Genomic DNA, 24,518 nt, shown 5'->3' with positions numbered 1-24,518 from the left:
CAAAAAAATGTGAAAAAAGGAAGAAAGAAAAACAGACTAAAAAACAGACCTCCCCTACCTACTTCAAGTCCCACACTAACCAGCCAAGTCGGTACCTCAGTTCCTTTTTTTTGGTTCGCTAGATAGCTATGCTGGGGCCGAAATCTCCGAAGCTTTAGCTGCCATACAATTCACATAGGAATTGTGAACTATATGGCAGCTAAGATAATTGCACAGCATTGTGAATTGTATGGAATTGATTCATGCATCTGGATGTATGGTTCTTCTTAACATAGTCAGGGTTCTATCATTTCTTTTCTTAAAAGCTCCTGTAATTTTATTTAAGAGGTTCATCAACAATACTTCTTTTGGGTGCATATACTCCTATCTCTATTGCTGCGTAAAAAGAAAGTCAAATGTATAAAGAATTTTTACACCCCTATTGCCATTAGCCCGAAAAGAGTGGATTTAACAGTGGATTGAAGTGGAGTGAGATAAGAAATATCAGATAGATTTGAATTTTAACAATAAGAGTGATTTTTATTAACCCGTGAACTACACTTTATTGCGATCTAATTTCATTGTTTTTCTGACTATTACACTTTGACTATCGTTGTAAAGCAGACATGTAATAAAAAGTTGTTTACAAATGCTATAAAAGTGACAACTTTAGGCAAATAAACTGCGTACATACAAACGCCTATTATTATCGACATATTTACATAAACCCCCAATGAGATTTAAGAGAAGATTTAAAAAAGAATACGATCATTATTTTGGATTCAGAGATGTTCGCCACGATGGAATATTGTGTTTTCTATAGTGATAACAACCATAGAGTGCAGGGTCTTCGCGGTAAAAATACACTCATAGACAGCGCGAGGTGCACTTTCGAGATAAGTGCATCAGTCGGATGGTTACAGCTTCCTTTGGGACCATGATATCCTATTGTAGAATGTACAGTGCACAGGTTGTCTAGTGTCAGCTTTCAGGCTTTCTAAGGCGAGTCTCTCAGGTTTTCTAGCGCAAGTATGTACTTATTTTGTCTCTTGGTTCCTAGGAGATTTTTTCAGGTTTTCTAGCGCAAGTATGTACTTATTTTGTCTCTTGGTTCCTAGGGGATTTTTTCAGGCTTTCTAAGGCAAGTCTCTACTTTGGCCGCGTCTTAACAGGGCGAATGATATTATGCGCATGCGTGATGACGTCATCCCACGTGATTCAGGAGTTCGCACCCTGGGGGGTCGCTGTTGATGTTGCACTTTTCTGAAAACAAAACAAAAAATCGATATTAATTCTTTATTTTTCCACGCCTGCTTTTTCATACCACTCTCTGCCTGTTATTTCGTACTTCCTTCTATTTCATTTCCTGGTATTCCGCACTTCCTTGTATTTCATTTCCTGTTATTTCGTACTTCCTTTTATTTCATTTCCTGGTATTTGGTACTTCCTTCTATTTTATCTCCTGGTATTTCGTACTTCCTTGTATTTCATTTCCTGGTATTTCGTACTTCTTTCTATTTCATTTCCTGGTATTTCGTACTTCTTTCTATTTCATTTCCTGGTATTTCGTACTTCTTTCTATTTCATTTCCTGGTATTTCGTACTTCCTTCTATTTCATTTCCTGGTATTTCGTACTCCTTCTATTTTATCTCCTGGTATTCCGTACTTTCTTCTATTTCATTTCCTGGTATTTCGTACTTCCTTCTATTTCATTTCCTGGTATTTCGTACCTCTTCATCCTCCTCCCCGTAGAGGAATTTTTCCCAGTTCGCCATGCGGTCCTTCAGATCCTTATCCGATTCCTGAATGTTGAAGTTAGACACTCCATCCCATCGGTCAGCGGCAAGCCTGCGTCCAGCAAACCAGCGTCCGTTCATTCGCTACGAAACCAAATACACAAATTAATGACCGTATCGCAATCCAAGAATGTTACTGTTTTCCACGCAGCAGACCAGAAAAGTACCTATCGTTTTAGAGGCCGTTTAATCCAATCACACAAATCATTAAACTATAAAATTAAGAGATAAACAATTTCTTCTTTCGACCATATTGGATTCTGTTGCTATCCATTCACTAGCCTGCAAGCCGGCTCTCCTGGATGTTTTCGTTGTTCAGAATCCCTGTGGCGCAAAAAAATTCGAGAGCTTTTTTTTTTGCTCGCCACAGGAACCACAAAACCCCCCAAAAAGGGAATTTCTGAGTTAACCCACTGGAGTGCCGGCAGGCTGTTCATTCACTTAGCCTGAGAGGCTGAATAATCTCCGTTGAGCACAGCCTTTTACAATACAGCCATTTTACGAGGCTGATAAAGAAATGATGGAGATTTTCCCGGGTCACAGTTATTTTCATTGACGTAAAAGGACTACAGTGTACTTAGCGAATTCAAGACTAACCTCAAGGCAAGCGTCGGCGGGTGGGTGTTCTTTGAAAGCAACGGAACATATCCCCTCAGAGTGTCTCTAAGAACAAAACAAAGACAACAGTGGAAGCCACGTCACGTGGTCAGCTGTCTGCCGACATTTTGTCATCCTAGCAAAATACCAAGTGTGAGAAAGCATTCTTTTCCATCGGCTGATTTTTGGAAGTTAAAATTGTAATTTTGTTTATTGAATTTGGTAAATGAAGAATAAATATCTGTTTTTAGAAGTATATACATCGAGGGAGAAGTAAACTACAGACACATCATTTGCCTACAGGCCTGTTTCGTACAGCTCGGCTGCTGCACTCATCAGGGACTATTTTATTTTAGATTCGTGCAGGTATATACACGCGAAATGAGCATACATTATCGAGCAAAAATTGCGGTGCCGGCAAGAGGAAACAAGCTCGTCCCGTTTGTTTAAGGAACAAAGGTTTGCTTTACAGATGGTACAGAACTTTACCCTAATGCATAAGTTGCACCGTTCTGGCTGCGTTGTACGGGTTCGCGTGCGCTAAGATATTCCACGAGATATTGTGCTGAACGCACTGGTCTTTGAGTAGCCAAACATATTTACTAAGCTCTGTGGAATTTCTTTTATAAGTATATTTTGAGATTTCTTCCTATAATCTATTATCTCAAATTTTTCTTCCTGTATTGTGTGTAAACAATTAATAAAGGTGTCTGGCTTTCTTTCGTACGCTGATCAATAGCTGTACAAAAGCCGTATTCAGTGCTGTTTACTCCCATCGAGTGCATCTTGGAGATCTCGTCTTGATGGTATGACAACCTTACTTCATACCAAGTAAACTTATACCCGTATTCTTTTTTAGCAAACCAGAGTTCGTCAAACTTGTTAGTGTGCGACCTATTGTAAGCCGAGCCATACTGAACATAAACTCGAATTCATTGCGGTTGAGTCCCATTTGAGTGCGTGGTATGAAGGATCTGCCCGTCATTATCCGCTCCTACCGATGCCCGACAGAATATTCTTTTCAAAGCAGCACGGAAATCGCGCAAAAACACGAAATAAACGAGTGGACTTAAACATGAATTGACGAGCCAGAGGAACTGCAAAATAGTAGCGACGGAAGCCATTCGGCAAGGGATCTTTTTGCGTGCAACGGAGAGACGAATGGCGACCACTATGAAATCGTTTCCAGGTAAAACGCAAACGCAGAGCAAAACCACTGAGGCCATTACCATTCTAGCTGCTGATCGAAACAGCGCGAGTCTTTTGTGCTGCTGTGCTTGTGGGAGATTCGCAGATATCTGGGTACCACGGAGCTTAAAAATAATCGACAAATTCAAGGACACGACTATAACGGAGACGATAACAAACAATGAGGATTTCAGAATTCGCGCAGGCTTCAAGCCTTTGGAAAGTCTTGTCAGCTCGTAAGCATTCAGTAAAGAGGCAATGATCCAGGCGGAAGCAATATGCAATGCCATTCGTCTGCGGGTGGTGACCTTAACTTGCTGTCTTGAGTTTATAGCCCTAAGCCGCTCGACAGAAATAATCAAAAGGGTTGTTAAGGATACGTAAGGCATTGCTTTATACACCAAGGAGAATAGTCTACTGAGAACCAAGGAGGCTTGGTCCTCGTTTGCTTTCCACTTAAAGAGGTATTGGCGCCCTTTATAGAGCATGACAAGAAGACTTGAAGATCGAACGGCAAGAAGTAGAAGATCTGACACCGCCATGTTAGCTATCAGGACGTTCATATTTGTTCCAGAAATTCGCTTTTTACAGACCAGCATTATCACTAGGATGTTCCAAGAAGCCCCAAAGAAAAGGAGTGTGATGGCGAACACTCTTTGAAGAAGGTTAGATGTGTCAGACTCGACCAAGCACGTCGAGTTCAGAAGCAGTCTCATATTAGCGGCTGGTATTAATGACATCGTCGATTCTATAATAAGTGAGAAGTGATTGAAAATAGTTTGACGGGGTAGCTAGAATTAAAAAGAGATCACTATATCGGCAGTAATGAATCTTTAAGTTCTTGGATCGGCTTTATATAGCAAAATTGAGATAGTCAAAAGTCAATAACCGTTTTCGTTATTGCTTTTTTGCTTTATTTGAATAGTTAAGTACACTAAGAAAGGGAAAGACCGATTTGGCAGTTTGGCATGTGATATATAAGCGCTTAATTGTAACAATTTGGCAACACAGGTGTTAGGAAGCTTCTTTTTGACACAATTATTATTTGGTTTGTCGCGTTATTGCAACTTCTCTCTGAGGTTTATCAACTGTAAGGTAAAGACTCCTTATCAAAAGCTAGTTCAATAAATCTGAGCAATAATTAACAAATTTATTAGAATTAGTAAATTTCCCGTCAAGAACAAAGAATATATGAAAAATATATAGGATAAAGATATTTATTAAATCGAATAAAAGATGGTCTTTGTTTTTTTTATGTTGTTGGTAAAAACAGGTGCACAGAAAAAGGGTGCCTTCTATTTTATTTTTACAGAGAGGAAATGAGAACATTAGACAAAGATAGTTTGATTGCAGAATGAGAACAGCTATGTGCACAGAAAACATCGATTGATTTCGATAAGATTTTACCCTTATTTGGTTTTAAGCTGTTTGCTTTCCTTCAAATAGTCAATTAACCCACGCCCTCAACCCCAACCTTATGAGTTATTTCATTACGGAATCCCGGGTCTGATTTAACTAAGGAAGGGATAGATTTGTCAGTCTGCCAAATAGACTGCAATTAATATGGACAACCTTCAAACACCGTGACATTGAAGGCGAATTACGCCGCCACTTCAACCTCCCGCTCAATACCGAGTCATCCAAAGCATCATTTCCATCGGAAGCCACAAAGCAGAGTCCGTTCACCGCCTACCATAGTTAAACCTTATCACATATGGCATATGAGCTTAGCTACTTACATCGGAGACAATAACTTTTTTGACGTCACCAAACTTTTCACACTACTTGCGAAGATGCCATCGATATAGCTTATGACGTCATCTCCGGTTCGATACTTGGGCATATGCGTTTTGCTACTTACATCGAAGACTATGACTTTTCTGACGTCGCCAAACTTCTCACATTCCTTGCGAAGATCGTTGCGCGTCGTGATGATAAGTTGGGGGTCTTTCTATAGAGAGAAACAGTGACGAGTCACTCCTAGATGTGTGACTTCTAAAAAACAACTAATATTAAAAAGCATCGAGTCAAAAAAGTATTCCCATAGAGAAGCAACTGTGAATTTAAACAAATTATAATTGGCTGGTCGAGTCGATATGCAACCCTCGATGTGGGCACTACCTCGAGTTGGGCAGAACCGGCCAAAAACTAGGGAAGGACTGGCAGACACCTTACCTCAAATACTTTGGGATCAAACATGTTCTTTATTACTATCACCCTCTCATTTTTAGGCCTTCTGTTATCTCTGTCCACCCAATCAAGCAATCTGAAAAAGTACAATAGGGAAACTGGGATAGCTTCTGTCTATGGGGAACGGTAACAATATTTCACAATTCTTTTTTCCCCTTATAAGAGGGGGGGGGGGGGGGGCATGTTTATTCTTTGATAAGGGTAAGACTGGCCCAATAGATGTTACTATTTCTTCTGTGTTCTAGTGATGGAAGTTGGAGTAAACTCTCTATTTCTGAAACATTGTTATGGTTTGGAAGGGAGTATCATTGGCAGCAGACTCGTACCCAGGATTTTTCTTGGGGGGTGTGCGAAATCCAAAAAAGTGGACCTAATTTTTCCGGGGGGTGGGGGGGGGGGGGGGGGGTGGGAGGGAGTTCTCTTATAAAAATCTGACCACCAGCGAAAAAAATAATAATAAAAAGTGATTTTTTTTATGCCTTTGCAGTATCTCCACGGGATGTTTATTGTGGGATTTGGCTACATACCAGAGTGATCTAGCTTATGCTTTATAGTTTTGTCTATGAATAACACGTCTATTGAAAACCAAATGTGGACCTTGGGCAGTTGTGGGGTGAAAGGGGGTGCGTTCGCACCCCCTGGGTACGGGCCTGGGAAGTTGCTATTCTGTTGATTCATTCTATTTCAGTTTCAGGCAAATACCCACGTTTGGCTGAGAAGGGGGGTGCAGTCAAAGGTATGATATGGCAGAAGGATAGTGTTCTACGACTTTTCAATAAGAAATAACCTGTATCAGGCACACCCTATGTTGGTACATGCATGCAGCTTTCCTGGACAGGATTTGACATGAGTGTCATACAGTAGCAGGTCATCTACAGGCCCGTACCCAGGGAACGAACGCACCCCCCCCCCCCCCTCACACACACACACAACGCCCAAAAGTCCACTTTTGGTTCTCAATAGACGTGCTATTTGAAGACAAAACTCAAAATCATAAGCTAGATTACTCTGGTATGTAGCCAAATCCGACAATAAACGTCCCGTTGAGATACTGCAAAGGCATAAAAAATCCCTTTTTGTTCTTTCGGAGGTGGTTAGATTTTTATCAGAGAACTCCCTCCCTCCGGGAAAAACTTTTTCGGATTTCGCGTAACCCAAGAAAAATGCTGGGTATGTGCCTGATCTATAAGGTTTGAGTGTTATAGCAGGTCATCTATAAGGGTTGTGTATCAGAACAGTTGTACAGTATGTGTCTTGTAAGTAAAATTCAGCTTCATCATACACTTTCCCTTACTTTTCTTGTTGTTTCCCTTGTTTTTTCTTCTTTTTCTTTTTCTTCTTCTTAAGAGCAGGGTTGTAATTCCCCTTCATGTTGAACTGTGCCTGAACAAGGGACAAAGTGACAACCATTTTGGAGACATGACCACTAGTTAACACTCAGAGGATTGTACAATACACTGACAATAGCCGACCTTTTTGTGGTTAGAAATATAATACTTGGGAGGCGAGAGGCAGGAGAGGCAGAAACAGGCATATTTTGGAGGGAATGCTATAAACAATAAAAGGCCAATCACACCGCCATATTATGCTCCCGCTCAATGACGAGTCACTAAAATAATCCATTTCCATCGGCTAATTTAAGCAAGTAACCAAGATATTTTTTATAAAACATTGCCAATAACATGTTAGACTTTATTGACAGATTGTTATTTTGAAGTTTCCTTGCAAAAATAAGGGTAATTTCAATGATAAACAATAACAAATGAGTGGGTGATCGACATTCTTTAAATGCAATTTACGAATGATGCTGTCTTCATTTTTATGTTGTTTACTTGCCTTTTGCAGGACTAGTTTAAATACTCACATTCTTCAGCTACTAAATATATTTGATATAAGGATACAGCGCCATAGTAGGCCTTGAAATACTGGGACTTGGACACAATACAAAGACATTAAGAAAACTGAGAGGCACACCTGGTCCTTTAATTCTATTATTTCAGAAAAAAACAGGGTGGGGTGAGGGGGGGGGAACATGAAGCCCCCTAAGGCCTGTTATTAGTGATGGATGAGGTTAGTAGCTGATGCATGTGGGTGTATTGAAAAGCTAACCCTAGCGCCTTACCCAAAAGTACATAATAGAGGAAGGGAGGAAGGTACAGTTCTGATTATAAAAAGGTTCTGTGACTCTAATCAAAGCATTTTGTACCTGTTCTACATGAAGAGTACTCTTCTTGTATTCAGCTTCATCAAGTAAATCTATAGCAAGATGCACACTAGCCATCTAAAAGACAAGAGCACAGCTCTCTTATCATTCCATAGAACTGGCACAGCAAAGATTTCTCCCCAACAATTTGAAACTACTTTATTTCTAAAAAAACATTTTTTTTTTTATCTTTAATGTCCTTTATTCCCAAAGGATTCCAAATGTTAAAAGTGCTTCAACCTAAAAAAAAAACACTTTAGTTTCTTCTCGTCATACTGCATGCTGCATGCATACAATGGCTCTCCTTTTAGGGGACACCTTGTTTAAATGTTTTAAAGCTCTTATCTTGAGCCTACCAAACTTTAATATGTTAGTATGGGTATCCTGTTGTTAGTACATGTACTAGGCCCCCAATCAATACCTTAAGGTAGCAGCATCTACCGTCCCCTTTAGGTTTTCCTTCCTCATCTCTATACAACTTTATCTTAGGCTTTTCTACAAAATAATTAAATAGTTCAAAAGCAAATAAAAACTTTGGCAAAATTTTTATGTGCATCTGAAAAAAGAGAGGTGGCTGCATCAGGTAAATCTGAAGGAGGGGAGGGGTGGGTGCGTTAGGTGCATCTAAAGGAGGGGAGGGGTGGGTGTGTTAGGTGCATCTAAAGGAGGGGAGGGGAGGGATGGGTGTGTTAGGTGCATCTAAAGGAGGGGAGGGGTGGGTGTGTCAGGTGCAACTATAAGGAGGGGAGGGGTGGGTGTGTTAGGTGCAACTATAAGGAGGGGAGGGGTGGGTGTGTTAGGTGCAACTATAAGGAGGGGAGGGGTGGGTGTGTTAGGTGCAACTATAAGGAGGGGAGGGGTGGGTGTGTTAGGTGCATCTAAAGGAGGGGAGGGGTGGGTGTGTCAGGTGCAACTATAAGGAGGGGAGGGGAGGGGGAGGGGTGGGTGGGTGTGTCTGGTGTATTTAAAGGAGGGGGGTTGGTGTGTCGGGTGCATCTGAAGGAGGAGAGGGGTGGGTGTGTCAGGTGCATCTAAAAAGGGGAGGGGTGGGTGTGTCAGGTGCATCTGAAGGAGGGGAGGGGTGGGTGTGTCAGGTGCATCTGAAGGAGGGGATGGATGGGTGTGTCAGGTGCATCTAAAAAGGGGAGGGGTGGGTGTGTCAGGTGCATCTGAAGGAGGGGAGGGGTGGGTGTGTCAGTTGCATCTTAAAAAGGGGAGGGGTGGGTGTGTCAGGTGCATCTGTAGGAGGAAAGGGTTGGGTGTATCAGGTGCATCTAAAGGAGGGAGGGGTCGGTGTGTCAGGTGCATCTGAAGGAGGGGATGGATGGGTGTGTCAGGTGCATCTGAAGGAGGGGTGGGGTGGGTGTGTCAGGTGCATCTAAAGGAGGGGAGGGGTGGCTGTGTCAGGTGCATATGAAGAAGGGGAGGGGTAGGTGTGTCAGGTGCATCTGAAGGAGGGGAGGGGTGGGTGTGTCAGGTGCCTTTGAAGGAGGAGAGGGGTGGGTTTGTCAGGTGCATCTAAAGGAGGGGAGGGGGTCAGTGTGTCAGGTGCATCTGAAGGAGGGGAGGGGTACGGTAGGTGTATCTTATGCCAGAAGAAGATATAGACAAATGATAACAAATGAAATTGACATGTTTCTTTAGGGGGGAGGGGTGGTGAACTTACGGGTGTCGGGGTCCTCCATGATGATACCATATTTGCTCATCAATTCAACAAATTCTTCATCTGTTATATCTAATGGTAAACCTGTAGGAAGAATACAGTTGAGGTAATATCTAAAAAAAGTAGAATTACACACCTTGAAGAAAAAAATTTAAAAAAAACATTTAGGAGGAGACCTTCAATAACATATCTCTTACTTTTTTTTGGATTTTCTCAAAGACAGTAATAAGGAACATTATCATTTATAATGCTACATAATCTATTGTCCTTGCTCTGCTTTCTGTGAAATTTGTATCCAGCTTCCCACAACTTACCTGATACATATACATTAGGGTTTTTCTCCGGATCAGGTTGAAACCATCCTAAAAAAAATAAGATGCGCCAAAATATTCGTATTTTTACTGTAGTACAGAAATTGTTAATGGAGGGGGGCGAAAGGGTTTGCAGTGATGCGGTTTTGCCTTAAATCTGGTGTTCCAGTTTGTTGGTTTTTTTGTACTTTATTCCATGGTATTGCGGTTTCTCTAGACTGCGCTGTTTACTGCTATTGCCTTATTTTGGCGGTTTTATGTATTTTTGGCATTTTTCTGTGCGGATTTTTTTCATTTTTCTGTGCACTTTTCGCACCCACCTTACGCCCCCCTCTAAATGCCATTTTCAATATTCTGCGAATTCTCATAAAAAATTTCCAGCTGCTAAACCGCTTTCTGGCTATTATTACTTAAGTATTACTGTAGTAATATGAGTCTCAGTAGAGAATAACTTGGGATACCTGTGGAAGAACTGGGCAATTTTATTTAAACGAGCCATGCTTGTACCAAGCATTCCTTATTTTCAGAAAGATTTAGGGCATTCCTTATTTTCGGAAAGATTTAGGGCATTCCTTATTTTCAGAAAGATTTAGGGCATTCCTTATTTTCAGAAAGATTTAGGACATTCCTTATTTTCAGAAAGATTTAGGGCATTCCTTATTTTCAGAAAGATTTAGGGCATTCCTTATTTTCAGAAAGATTTAGGGCATTCATTATTTTCAGAAAGATTTAGGGCATTCATTATTTTCAGAAAGATTTAGGGCATTCCTTATTTTCAGAAAGATTTAGGGCATTCCTTATTTTCAGAAAGATTTAGGACATTCCTTATTTTCAGAAAGATTTAGGGCATTCCTTATTTTCAGAAAGATTTAGGGCATTCCTTATTTTCAGAAAGATTTAGGGCCTTCCTTATTTTCAGAAAGATTTAGAGCATTCCTTATTTTCGGAAAGATTTAGGGCATTCCTTATTTCAGAAAGATTTAGGGCATTCCTTAATTTCAGAAAGAGTTTTGCTGAGAAATTTGTGAAGCCAATATCTCATAGATATATCACCAAATCAGTGTCTCGCCAAATTGTCTTGAGTAAGTCTTAGGTAAGTTTTAAGTTTAAAGCAAACAAACCTTCTTCCTTTGTCTTTTTCTTTTTACCATCGGGCTGCTCTCCACTGGCATTCTGTAAACAAATAATAAACAATACACAACAAAATTAATTTAAGTGAGGTTTACTAATAACTATTTAGTTTTCTAACTTATTGCCCTCATCTAATCTACTGAATCAGTAACCTTTCTTGGCTTGATTAAAAAAAAAGTAGTTGTAGAGCAAACAATAGTCTTCTTTGACCAAACATTCAAAGAAAAAAAATCAACAGTGTGCTTATCATAAAATCTTTGTCATGCATAATCACCTTACCTCTTCTGTACTACTGTCAACAACACGTTTTTCCCCAGCATGCACTGCTTTAAGCTGCTTATTAGGTGATGATGTTGTATCATTTGCGTTTGTAGTTGTCTCCATTTTATTTTGTTCTTCAGTAGATGTAAAGCCATAACTTAGCTGATAGGATGCTATAAAGTCTTCATCCACCTGTAAGACAAATACTGTAGCTATTAAAGTTTTACCATGGTTATTGCATCTTACAAGAGAATACAGCAGAATATGTATCAAGTCAAGTCTTACCAATAGAATAGTTATTGTATCTCACAAGAGAATACAGCAGAATATGTATCAAGTCAAGTCTTACCAATAGAATGTTTATTCTATCTCACAAAAGAATTCAGCAAGATACAGGGGTAACATGATAATTCAACACTGCTATGGTGCAAACACAGGATCGCTGAGGGGGGGGGGGGGTGCACAGTCATATGTATCATATGAAACAATGATAGTATTTGGTGATCTTACAATAAGAATTACCCATTCTTAGGTGGCCAAGCGGCCCTAGGAATGCTCCTACTTCTAGTGTTTACTTACCCCCCCCCCCCCCTCCCATGCAAGAGATTATTCAATGTTTCTAGCCTTCCAAATACTTTTGTTTTCACAATTTGCAACCATTCAATTTCTTTCTTCAACAACATGTGATACATTATTGGCCACACAATGGTTATAATTTTCTATACCTAAGCTAAGTCAAAAGTTTGCTCCCTCCTACCCACTCCAGCTATTGTGCAGTACCCTTCGGAAGTTTCTCAAACGTATACTTAAGTGATTTAAAAGTAATGCTAAAAATATACTATAAAATCTGGTTAAAAAATGGGATTATAACAAACACAAGTTAGATGCAATCTAAGTTTTCGTGGTAGAGGTAAACTTTACAAGATACTACCTTAGGAAACCACCCTTGACGTACGGGATCCCACTCATAGCCCGAGGTATCTCCTGGTCCAGCTGCCCAAGATTGTCGATCAGAAGAAACATCACCGCTCTCGCTCTCCGACACTAAACTAGCTTGCTTCTTAAGCTCTTCCACGAACTCTCTAGTATCCACAGGCGTATCATCTCCCATTATTATTCCAATAAAAGATCATTCATTCTAGAAGACCGGTAACTTGTTTCTTTCGATCGGTTTTCCTTTTCCAAACTCGCGCCACGGTACAGCGGTAGCGTATGTAGGCGCGCGCGCAAGTTTTCTTTCGTGATGACGCTGAATTGTTTTACCGACAACTGTCAAGCACGATTCTGAATCTTTATTTACGTATTTACGATTAGCCGACGTGTAGCCGCTGACTCGCGAAAAGGCTAATTTACGATACGAGCGCTGTCAACAAGGCTGGAGTCGTCCGTGCTTCTTCACAGGGCGACCATATGCTTTCTTGAGCAAGAACAAGGGAAGCAATCAGCAGGGCCTTTAGGAAGTTCTTCTCTTGAGGTGAGATATTTTTTATCCCATTATTATATTATTGTGAAACCGCATTTGAAATCGAATGTTATTTCATGTCAAGATAGCTTCGGTTTTAGTTTACTGGCGAAAAAAGAACGCAATGAAAATCATGCTAAAACGTAACATAATTTAAGTATTTTGCAAAAAAGGCAATAATTTATTAATATGTTGAAATACAAAATTATTGTGCTCGAAATAAAATAATTTAATGGAAGCTTATCGCCTCCGGTATAAATTTTGCTGTATTACCCTTAGATAACAGGTACATCAATGCGGGGGGTAATACCATAGGGTAATACTTACCTCCTTGCTTGGATATAATAGGCGCGTGCAAACCCGCACGCCTCAGTTGCCAAATTATTTGATCACAGACGTGACATCTACAAAGTTGAACCACAAGCCTAGACAATCGCAGATATTTTGTGCACGAATATCAAAGGTCAAGCTTTGATCAACCAATGACGTGTTTCCAGGGAACTCTCGAGTGCTGAAGTACGGGATAAACTCTGACAAGAATATCGTTTGGAGAAATTCTTCCCTTAAAAATATGCTCCTCGCTGGTTCTTCGAGTCTGCGATCGCTGAGTGTTCGAGGGGCTAGAGCTTCTTGGAATCCCTCGCTATTTTCAAGGTACAAATCGATGATATAGTTAAAATAATATTTGAGAACGGAATTATACCCATTTTATTCTGTATATGTTTTTGTTGTTGCAGCGGTTAATTTGCTGCTATTGAATGTGTAATTGCACACAATAACATTAATTTATATTAGGATTATGCTCTGCAGAGAGAACAGCAGGTGTTTATCCTTCGTGCTGTGTTTCGTTGTTTTGGTATTACATTTCGGTTTACGAGTCTAGATTACGTGTTCCAGGAACCCATTGTACTGTTATTGTCATCGTCGAGATCAGCTGTCATAATTTGAAAGCGTTTGTTCCAATCACGTGTTCACATCGTGCTCTTATGTACACTCGCACGGTTTGTTCGCAGAACAGCCCGGAGCTTTTTGCAGAAGTTGCCCGTGGTATCGCAGATTTCTCCATTCAGCATGTCCAACGAACGTCATGTCAACAAAATCCCGACTATTCGTGGCACGGATATTATGAGGGATTCACATTTGAACAAGGTTTGTATGATTTTTTCCAACGATTTTTAGGACATCTCTTTCTTCTTGTAAAAGACATGGCGAGATCTACCAGAAAGAAAACCGTACGTAGAACTGAGATCGTGAACTAACAAGGAACATACAACGTGGATCTCAAAATTCTTTTCTATTTCAAACTTAAAGATTGCTGTTCTGCTGCAAAGTAACCACTGGATTGTAGAGGAGATCAAATTTGACTAAGCGAAGCCGATGATTTAAGATACTTTACTTACTTACGTTTAAGTATTTATCTATATTTTTATTACGCTTTGACTTTTCATATTTTTTTTGGATTTATCCAGTATATTTGTATGTTGCACCCAGCCGCAATTTGATACGAGCTCATTGTACTTCGGAACTTGGTTTAAAAATGTATATCTCAGGTGAAAAGGTCAAAGGCAAAAAGCTCCAGACTTCCTGCTTGCCCTGTCGTTTGTGCTGACAATATGATCATACAGGAAAAAGCAAGTGATCCCACCTCCTGAAATAAAGATCAATAACCAGCAAGGAGATATAGGTATACATGCAGAAAAAAATAATAAAGAAAACAGAGACATATGTGCAAAGGAATCCTATTAGAGAATGACCTATTAGAACCTATTTTCCTTTTGAAACAAGACTCATGTCATGGTAAGGAAGGAGAGTGAGTCCTTTCCCTGTGAATGGCATGTTATTTGATCTATCAGCCAACTGTTTTTATGTGTGCTTTTTTTTACATTCAAGGTTTTGTTGCTTTGGTGACACAATGGTGAATGGGTTTTAGAGCCATAGTTAAGGATTTTAAAAAGAGGGCATCCCAAGGCTGGCCCTTTATAAGGCATTTTTCTTTTACACTTTAAAACACTTTAAAACGTCTAAAACATGCACTATGTTAATAAAGTGTGTGTGTGTGTGCATTTAGGGGTGGGGTGGGTGGGGGGTTGGGGGCTCCCCCTGATACTTGACAGTGTGCACTTGTTGGTGCTCATTATTCTCTGGTTGCACTTGCTGGAAATGCCTTTTAATGTTTTTGTTGTGTTTAGCCCTATTGGTTGCTGATTGTCTAGAGGTTTTATCATTTGGTGTCCAGTCCCATCCCACAATCGCATACCCAGAATTTATTGAGGGGGGCTGGGCACTGGGGGCATGTGCCCCCCTAATATTTACAAAAAATATAAGGAAACGACCTGTAGGGGTGTGACCTTGCAGCCAAATATTTTGTTACTGTTTTTGTATTTTGACCCCCTCCAAAATTTGATGCATGTTACTTCACTTGACTGGTGTCATTTTTTAATAGTAGCAAATAATGCTTGGTACAGCTATTATTACATTTAGCTGGGTGTTATTAATTTGAGTGTCATGTTTTAATAGGGACTGGCCTTCACCTTGGAGGAGCGGCAAATCCTTGGCATCCATGGGCTGCTGCCACCATGTGTCATCTCACAAGAGATTCAGGCTCAACGAGTGTACCGAGAGTTACAGAGAAAGCCAAATGATCTTGAAAAGTAAGTACACAATAGTGAATAGACTTGCTGATTTCCTTTTGGATCACTCTTTGAATTCTCACAACTTCATGGCATCAGTAAAAGCTTTAAAAAATCTTAAAAAGGCTTGTCCATATATGCTGCTTCTATGCTGAATTACAAGGCCCAGGCAGGCACCTCAAGCAGCCAGCGTACAACACATGTCTCAATATCTCATGTTTAAACTGGGATTCAAACCTGGAACCCAGTCATCATAGAACTCATGTCTGACCACAGAAACACAGGTGAGATCAAAGTTTTTGGTTGAAAAACTTTCAGAGCAAGGGCAAGAACTAACTTATATATCTCATGTTTAAACTGGGATTCAAACCTGGAGGCACTGCAGAGCCATGGTCTGCCAACGACCTACTCTACTTAAACTTTTCAAGGCCCAGCCGACAGTTGAACTCTCGTTCCCTAACAATCTTGTTTGTCCAATTCTTCTGCTACCAGGTACATTCAGCTGATGGCTCTTCTGGAAAGAAATGAATCCTTGTTTTTCCGTGTGTTGTTTGACTACACGGAGGAACTCATGCCCATTGTGTACACCCCTACTGTTGGGCTTGCCTGCCGGAAATATGGCATGATCTTCAGGCGACCCAGAGGACTGTTTATCTCCATCCATGACAAGGGACATATAAGGGACATTGTGTCAAATTGGCCTACAACAGAAGTGAAGGTAGACATAGAGGAGACATAGGACGCCTTTCTTTTACTTCTTTTTGCTTCAATAAAGCATACAGGTTTCGCTTACTATTTCCATGTTATTGTTTATAAGGTTTAAAATAGTGATTTTCAATTCTGCTTCTTCTCTTCCACTCATACACCAGAACCCCCAAAATCCCAACTTGGTTTTTCCACAAGTGTAATTTACCCCCCACATATTCACACAAGCAATAAGGAATAGTTTTTGCTTGACTATTGCAGGCAATCGTGATGACAGACGGCGAGCGCATTCTGGGTTTGGGTGACCTTGGCTGTTGTGGGATGGGCATCCCTGTGGGCAAGCTTGCACTTTACACCGTGTGTGGAGGAATCGACCCTGAGGGCTGCCTTCCTGTTATGATTGACGTTGGCACAAATAACGAGGTACAGCCACCATCCTTTCTACCACAACAAGCACACTTTAGCAGATCCAGACTCTATAAAACCTGGGGGGGGGGACCTGACAGGGGTTATCACCCTATCTTTTAGGATATAAAATACCAACCAGCTGCTATCCCTTGGTGGTTCAAAGATTTTTTCTGATTTTTGCTTCCCCTTGGGGGATCTGACACTAATGGTCGAAACACCAGAAATGCCTGAAACTCATTTTACAGTAAACAACAAGTCAACGAAGCACCTTTTTGTCTGTAACTTATGGCAGTGTAATCTCTCAGTGTTAAAAATTACTGTTGACCAACCCTTAGAGTTATCGCTTAGGGTAAAATTGACTCTGTTTTAATGGGAGTCCTTCTGCCTTGGATGGACAAAAGATAATAAAATTATAAAAAGGACATGAAAGGTGTAGATCACATCAACTTTATAATTACAAGTTAGAAACCGCTAAGTAACATCATCATCACAATCATTTTTGTCATGGCAAAACTACTCTACTATCATTAACATCACCACTCACCAAAACTATCATCACCAATGAGTTTTTTGTGGTTGCATTTTTTTTTCCTGTAGTGTTTAGGCAGCCAGATCCCCTAGCAAGTAAAGCTTTTCCGTTTTCCAACTACAGGAATTACTTGATGACCCATTCTACATTGGTGTGCGCCAGAAGCGTTGTAACACTGAGGATTATGATGAGCTGATAGATGAGTTCATACAAGCAGCTTTGCAAAGGTCAGTTCTAAAAGATGAGAAGGTTTTCACCTGAAGCCCAGCAAGATTCAAATTGTGAGCAGATCATACAGCACTCTCCTCTTTTTGGAAGATAAAAAACAAAGAATATATTGTCAGTTGACTGACATGTATGTCTGGGGGGGGGGGTTCTGAACCCCATTCTGCTCATGTGACATAGTGATTTCAACTGTGATTGACCCCTTCATTAGTAATTTAGAAAATGGTTAATTTTTTGTGTATTTGGGGGAAAAAAGTTTCTAGGTGGATCTAGTGACCTATTACCAGAGCTAAGGATGCTGATTGGAACTAAATTTATCCATGGTCAGTGAATTACCACTCTGGACCCCACCCTACATTTTTCCCTAGACACGCCCCTACGACAGCAGAGTGAGATGTAACCACAAAAGGTTTTTCTGGGAGTTTGGTGCCTTTTTTTTTGTTTTTTATCTTGACATGGAAAATTCGAGAACACAATTTGTTGGATTTATTTTATTTTGTATCATTGTATGGAGATGAATTTTGAAGCAAACAATACAGCAGAGTTTTTTTTCCACTCGAAATGCTACAAAGAGTTAAAGTTCAATTCACAAATACATGAGATACCTGTATTCTGCTTCTCCAGGGTCAGTTCCATAGCCTCAAAATATAACTTCCACTACTTACTTGAACTGAGCTTTCCGAAATGGTGCTTCAATCGCTCTTCAATGGACATGACGGAAAAAATAGGAAAATTCGCAATTCGAGATAGAAAAAGAAGACACAAATTCTTACAATGGTCATCAGTTCCTTGTATTCCAGACTGATTTTTGAAACACAAATAACGTGATGCCGAAATGCACATACCCAGATTTTTGCTTTTTAAGATTTTTTTCCCTTGATCATCCTTGCGCTATGTATAAGCTAAGGGCAAAAAGCTCAAATTTCAATGAAACTTTACAAAAAGTCGCATCAATTTAAAAAAAGTCGCATTTGATATTTTGTTTGCTTTTACTCACTAAGTACTTCAAGAAATTTTCTGCCTTATTAGATCTGAAATGAGCTTATTTAAAGCGTTAAGTCATGTTTTTCCGTCATGTCTCTTCCATGGATGTTATCCATTTCAGGTTTGGGCCAACAACTCTTATTCAGTTTGAAGATTTTGGAAACCACAATGCATTCCGCTTCCTGGAAAAGTATCGAAATAAGATCTGCACCTTTAACGATGATATTCAAGGTAAGGTACAACAAGAGCTGTAGCTAACAAGTTGTTAAAAAAAACGCCCAACGAAAATATAATAATGCCTAAGGCAAGCTGTCTCTTTTCCCCACTATGTGCAGTGCTTCTTAGAGTAAAGCCAAAAAGAGCTCAAACTTACTGTATCAACTTGCTCTAGAAACAAAAACAAATATAAGTGAGAATTGCAAAACTATCCAATGCATGCCATGTTTAATATTTCGAGGACCATCATGTCCTTGTCCTAATAGTTTCTTAACATTCTGGTACAGTTTTGGTTTTCTCTGTTATTGAAGTTTTAAAGGTCCACATTCAAACGAAGCCTAGTTGTGGATGATAGGAGGGCACACAATTATGTGGAAAGAGGGGTGGAACTATTCCTATTATTAGTGCACATATGTGTTCAAGAAGGCTCCTCATGAGGCAAAATAAGCCAATTTTCTGTCTTATTAGGAACTGCTGCTGTTGCTGTAGCCGGTGTCCTGGCTTCACTGAAAATAACCAAGACCAGGCTCAGTGACCAGAGGATTGTTTTCCAGGGAGCCGGTGAGGTGAGGAAAGTTGTCAGAGATTCACAGGAAGAGGTTTATTGCATTGGGCATTCCGACTTGTGGAAGTCCTCATTGAAGTATGTGAAGTCATGGTTTACTTTTGGTTCTCACACATAATGCACATAATGCTATTCGCATAATGCTATCCTGCTTATCATTCATTTGGAAAGGCATAAAAGACTGTGGACTCTTTAGTTCTTGGGTAATTCTGTTACACTAAAGAAAAAATACCCTGCTTCAGGAGGGGGTGCATCATGGTGGGGAAGGAAAGAAAGTGAAAGTTATATTTTTCTTCTTTTCTCAACCCCCACCTTCCTAGTTCAGGCATGTACACAGGGGGATTCGCGTAGCCCATCCTTGGTACGCGCCTGGATGTGAGCACCTTGTAGGTCAACAATCCAAGATTGCAATTGCTACTTTCTGTTAAGATGCTTATCAAGCTAATTCTACATACTTTAGTTATCACCTGTTACAATAATAAGCTTATATGTTTTATGTGTCCAGGCCGCCATCGGTATTGCAAACCTGCTAGTCCTGGCCATGAAGAAGGAAGGTCTGACTGAGGAGCAAGCCAAGAAAAAAATTTGGCTTGTTGACTCCAGAGGACTTGTAGTTAAGGTATAGATACTTCTATATAAGTACAGTGAGTTTACAATTTAGGAGATGTTGAAACTAATCTAAGATACTGAAAGCAAATGAAGTTCATTTATCATTAAATGTAACAACACATGTACCACACATGTGTGCAAAAGTGTCGAAAATTAGACAGTTAATATGGTGACCTTCCCTATAGTGGATAGTGTTGGGAAATCATTACTTTGGAAATCCTCCTTTATAGAACTCTGTTAAATTTGATGCTTCATTGGCTATTTCTGCAGTATTTAATACAATCGCTTACCATTTCTACAAGCTGAAGTCATGTCTTTCTCCAGGAACGAGATTGTGGTGGCCTGACTGAGCAAAAGCTGGCATTTGCCAAGGAGCATGAATACATTGACAATCTGACTGACGTGGTAAAGCACATTAAACCCACTACCATCGTTGGTAAGAATTAGTAAGAAGGTTTGTTGCTTTTATAATGGGTTTCATATTTTAGAACATTAACCAATCCAAAAGTTGCGATTGGTTTTAAAAAAAGTTCATTTTGTTTTACAAGCATAAACCATTTATGAACATTTTCAGCCTTAAAATGCTCCAAAAATAAGAACTGCTCAGCCTCAACTGAGAGTGAAGCGTTCTTATAAAAATAAATTGAATTTCATTAAACATTTGGTGGCATAAAACCTCCTGTGTATCTTAAAAAGTGGGCGTACCTGATGGTGTCAAGAGTCTTTGTAAGTTAAAAGCAGGGGTGTTTGTTTAACGATTTAGCAGTCAATTTCTTTTTAGCTCGCAGTAGAAGTCAGTTTTCTTTTTCAAACCCGCCTCCTTCCCTACCTGTCTACGGGCCCGTGAGTTGACTTATAATTACTTGTTTTTAGGCGTAGCTGCAGTACCAGGCGCATTTACTGAGGAGATCTGTCGAGACATGGCATCCTTCAATGATCGCCCTGTCATCTTTGCACTCAGTAACCCGACATCCAAGGCTGAGTGCACCGCACTGAACTGCTACACTTGGACTGAGGTACTGTAGGTTCAAAGTGATTTAAGTGATTATCATCCAGGCGCATACCAAGGATCAGCTGAAGGTGGAGAGCGCAGTCATAGGTATCATATGGAAAAAGGATAGAACATGACTGTCCTTCAATAAGAAATGATCCACTTTCTAGTAGTCAAGGGAGGGGGCATGACGGGCCTTTAATAAGAAATGATCCACTTTTTAGTGGTCAAGGGGGGGGGGGGTGGCACAGTCATAGGTTTCATATGGGCAAAGGCTAGTATTTGACGGTCCTTCAATAAGAGATTACCCCCCCCCCCCCATTTTGGTGGGCAAGGGTATCATAGGAATTATAGGTTATCATAGGTGTCATATGGAAAAAGCATAGTATTTGAGATTACCCAATTTTTGGCTGCCAAGAAAGGTGCGTGCGCATCTTGTGCACCCCTGCGTATGCGCCTGTTATCGGTCACCATCCTACCATTTTATGGGTAGGATGGTGACCGATACATTTACCAAAGCATCGCTTTTATTCATGATTTCGACCAGTCTGCACTCGCCAAGCGATGGCGGAAATGGACTATTTCTAACGTCATCGGTTTTACATCTTAGCATTATTATAACTCTTTAGCGACATTTAGTCACTAAATTCCCTGAAATGCCATGCTATAACTTTGTAATACCATGATCACGGAGGAAATAAACTGCGATTAATATTAGGTTGGATGAGCAATGGATCAGGGCATTGTACACATTGTTCTTTTTATCCCTCTAGAGACCACCACATTTTCACGAACAATTCTCAAATCAAACATAGTTGATTTACATAGTTGCTCTACATATCTACAGTTTAGTTCTTTTACGTCATTAGCACGCATGCGTACAGCAATCAAAACCATCCCACATGGATATCGTCTAACGTTGTTTAGGTATCACGAGATCAAATACTCTGGTCTCTTGGCGCAAGGTCTATTCCTCGGCTTATCAGGAAGTTGCCTCCCATTTGTTTCCCTGGTGGAAACTAGAAGACAAGCATCTAAATTTTAAATTTCTCTCATGCACTGATGTAGAAGGAAATTTTGAAGTCGTCTTTTTTCTAAATTCCCCTGATTACCACAAACGCACTACAATTAGCTTACATAACCCTGGCATTTCTCTTACGTTTCAGGGGAGGGGAATATTTGCCAGTGGAAGCCCATTTGACCCCGTCACCCTCCCTGACGGTCGTCACTTTATTCCTGGACAAGGAAACAACGCGTACATCTTCCCCGGCCTGGCGCTTGGCGTGATAGCCTGCGAGGCTGCTCACGTGACTGATGATATGTTCCTCCATGCGGCTGAGGTTTGATAGTGTAGTCATATCCCCCCTTCCATGAACGTTCCTGACTGACAAAAATACGGGGACCGGCTGCAAAGATAATGCCACCTCAGATTTGTATGGTATTTTTTAAGTAGTCCAATCACATCGCCATTTTATGTTTCTGCTCAATGCCAAGTGACACAGAATCCATTTCCATCTGCTAATTTAAGCGAGTATTTTCAATGAAATAACGTTAATTGCATACCAAACTTCATTCGTAGATTGTTATTTTGAAGTTTTCTTGTGAATAAATCGTTGTATTTTCAATGATAAACAATAACAAAGGAATGGTTGATCGACATTCTTTAAAAATATATAAAGACATTTCCTAGGCATTCATCAAACATGGCTTTCAATATTAGTATGTTATGAAACAAGTAATCTACCAAATGTTTTGAAAGAATCTACAACCGGTGAACAATAAAGACAATTATCAATAGACTATTTTCACGATAATGCGCGCGTATCAAAAATGCCTCAGACTTTCAGGCCATAGCTCATCTATGCGGACGAAAGTGTACCTGACCCTAAAACTCAGCGAGAAAAGCACTCTGGTAGCATTTTCTATAGCTTACTCTTAGCCTGCTTGCAGGCGGTACTCGGTGTTATCATCGCGGAAAACCCTCTCCGTTCGATGATCGACCGTGCGGCTTAGAATACAATATGGCGCTCGATCATCGAACGGAGAGGGTTTTCCGAGATGATAACACCGAGTACCGCCTGCAAGCAGGCTAGCTTACTCTGTAAACTCCACTTCGTACGCAATTTTAGATCAGCGGTGGCCCGCCAGTCTTGGCATTTTGGATGCGCGCGCAACGTGAAAGCGGTCTATTTTTAATGTTCCAGACTCCTTGTGCCTGCCAGTCTGCTCTTTGATTTCGCTCGTTGACAAGTTTCTTCTTTATTTCAGTCGCTCGCAGACCAAGTGACGGATTCCCAGCTGGAGAAAGGCTGTCTTTACCCTCCTCTTGGTGACATCAGAGAGGTGTCCATCAAAGTTGCTCTCTCTGTGGTGAAAGACGCCTACTCTAGTGGTATTGCCTGTGACATGCCGGAACCGGAAGACAAAGAGGAACTTATCAGAAGACACGTCTACACACCTGACTACATGTCCTACATGCCCGAGACCTACTCCTGGCCTGACCCCTAATACATTTACCAACCAATCAGCGTCCTTTGTCTTACCATATAAGCCAATCAGCTTCTTTTGTCTTACCATATGAACCAATCAGCATATTTTGTCTTTCTGGATGAAGCAATCAGCTTCTTTTGTCTTACCATATGAACCAATCAGCATATTTTGTCTTTATGGATGAACCAATAAGCTTCTTTTGTCTTACCATATGAACCAATTGGCTTTTTTTTTTGTTTCAACATATGAACCAATCAGCATATTTTGTCTTTCTGGATGAAGTAATAAGATTCTTTTATCTTACCATTCTAACCAATAAGCTTCTTTTGTCCGAAACAATCAGCTTATTTTGTCTTACCATATGAACCAATCAGTGTGTTTTGTTTTACTAATATGAACCAATCGACATATTAAGTCACCATATACCGTTACCGTAAAGGATAGTGACAAGAAACTAGTCATAGAGATGCGAGTTTATTGATTTATTTAATAACTAAGATCTTTGCTGATTAATATCTATTAAAGATCCACTCACAGGAATTATAAAGATCTAAAGATTGTTTGACAAGTGACAGTGAATTTTCGTTATGCCCGCAGTGAAAAAATAGTTAAATCCATCTAGAGTTAAATCTAATTTTTCAGTTAAAGATTTTTTTCTTAAATATAACTTAAAAAATAAGTAAAATAAACTATTTTATATATAAATACAAAAAAGTGATTATTTCTATTGATGTTTGTAATGGATAATATCAAGAAAAAATAAAAAAATTGGCGAGCAAGCAGGGTTGACAACTGTGGTAGGGACAAAATCTAACCATTTCCTCGTAGGATCGGGCAAAATCTGGCTACCCTCCCCCCTCCCCCTAGGGTTATTCTACCCTGACAGACAGATTACTTTATAGGTACCGTGTGTAAGCGCTTTTACATAGTTGTATATCCAATTCCAACTCGCAGAAGATACAATCTTATTTTGTTATGTTTGCCCTAAAAAACATAAGGAAGCAGTCGTATATTTGCAGCCATACCTGCTATATTAGCTTTAGGATTTATGATCAAATTACAGATCCTATTTTGTAAAGTGTACGTACATTGGTGCATTGCTATTTTGTATGGGCCCTAGCATGGCATAGCCTGTTAAGAGGTCAGCCGTAACAGGGCTCGAATTATTAGGGGCCACGATACAGTAGCATTAAGAAAACAATAGGGGAGCGCAGCCACGCCCCTACTGGTCATTCCCTTATAACATAACACTAATTTCGGTCATCGTGTCGATTTGGGTTTCCTGTGGAACTAGCCGCCGCCATCTTGGAAACGAAATCTCCCGTCCCCTTCCCCGATGCTCAATTAGTTGTCTATGCGTTGCCTTTCCAGCTTCGATTTGGAC

The 24,518-nt window shown here is 40.2% G+C and overlaps 2 protein-coding genes across 3 annotated transcripts; one reads left to right on the top strand and one right to left on the bottom strand.

Annotated features, from left to right (window-relative positions):
* Positions 1-492: 492 nt before the first annotated feature.
* Positions 493-12,541, bottom strand: LOC5504728 (HIV Tat-specific factor 1 homolog). The gene is made up of 13 exons (XM_048722274.1): positions 12,252-12,541; positions 11,339-11,512; positions 11,050-11,101; positions 9,932-9,979; positions 9,621-9,701; positions 8,376-8,449; positions 7,958-8,032; positions 7,046-7,134; positions 5,737-5,827; positions 5,423-5,512; positions 2,374-2,439; positions 1,711-1,860; positions 493-1,242 (listed from the first exon to the last, which is right to left on the bottom strand). The coding sequence occupies exons 1-13, from the start codon at positions 12,429-12,431 to the stop codon at positions 1,198-1,200; spliced, it is 1,215 nt and encodes a 404-aa protein (XP_048578231.1). The 5' UTR covers positions 12,432-12,541; the 3' UTR covers positions 493-1,197.
* Positions 12,542-12,622: 81 nt separating this feature from the next.
* On the top strand, positions 12,623-23,913 carry LOC5504731 (NADP-dependent malic enzyme). Of its 2 annotated transcripts, none has more exons than XM_048722273.1 (14): positions 12,623-12,794; positions 13,280-13,436; positions 13,796-13,931; positions 15,300-15,433; positions 15,905-16,130; positions 16,379-16,540; positions 17,178-17,281; positions 18,385-18,494; positions 18,948-19,045; positions 19,550-19,663; positions 19,978-20,089; positions 20,527-20,669; positions 21,811-21,984; positions 22,913-23,913. In XM_048722273.1, exons 2-14 carry the CDS (start codon positions 13,354-13,356, stop codon positions 23,150-23,152), a joined length of 1,836 nt encoding a protein of 611 aa, XP_048578230.1. In that variant the 5' UTR covers positions 12,623-12,794; positions 13,280-13,353; the 3' UTR covers positions 23,153-23,913. The 2 variants fall into 2 exon arrangements, with proteins under 2 accessions (XP_048578230.1, XP_048578229.1); XM_048722272.1 differs by having other exon boundaries at positions 13,178-13,436.
* The last annotated feature ends 605 nt before the right edge of the window (positions 23,914-24,518 follow it).

This window comes from Nematostella vectensis, chromosome 14 (assembly GCF_932526225.1).
Source record: "Nematostella vectensis chromosome 14, jaNemVect1.1, whole genome shotgun sequence".
Lineage (NCBI taxonomy): Eukaryota > Metazoa > Cnidaria > Anthozoa > Actiniaria > Edwardsiidae > Nematostella > Nematostella vectensis.
This window is presented reverse-complemented; position numbering and strand designations above follow the sequence as displayed.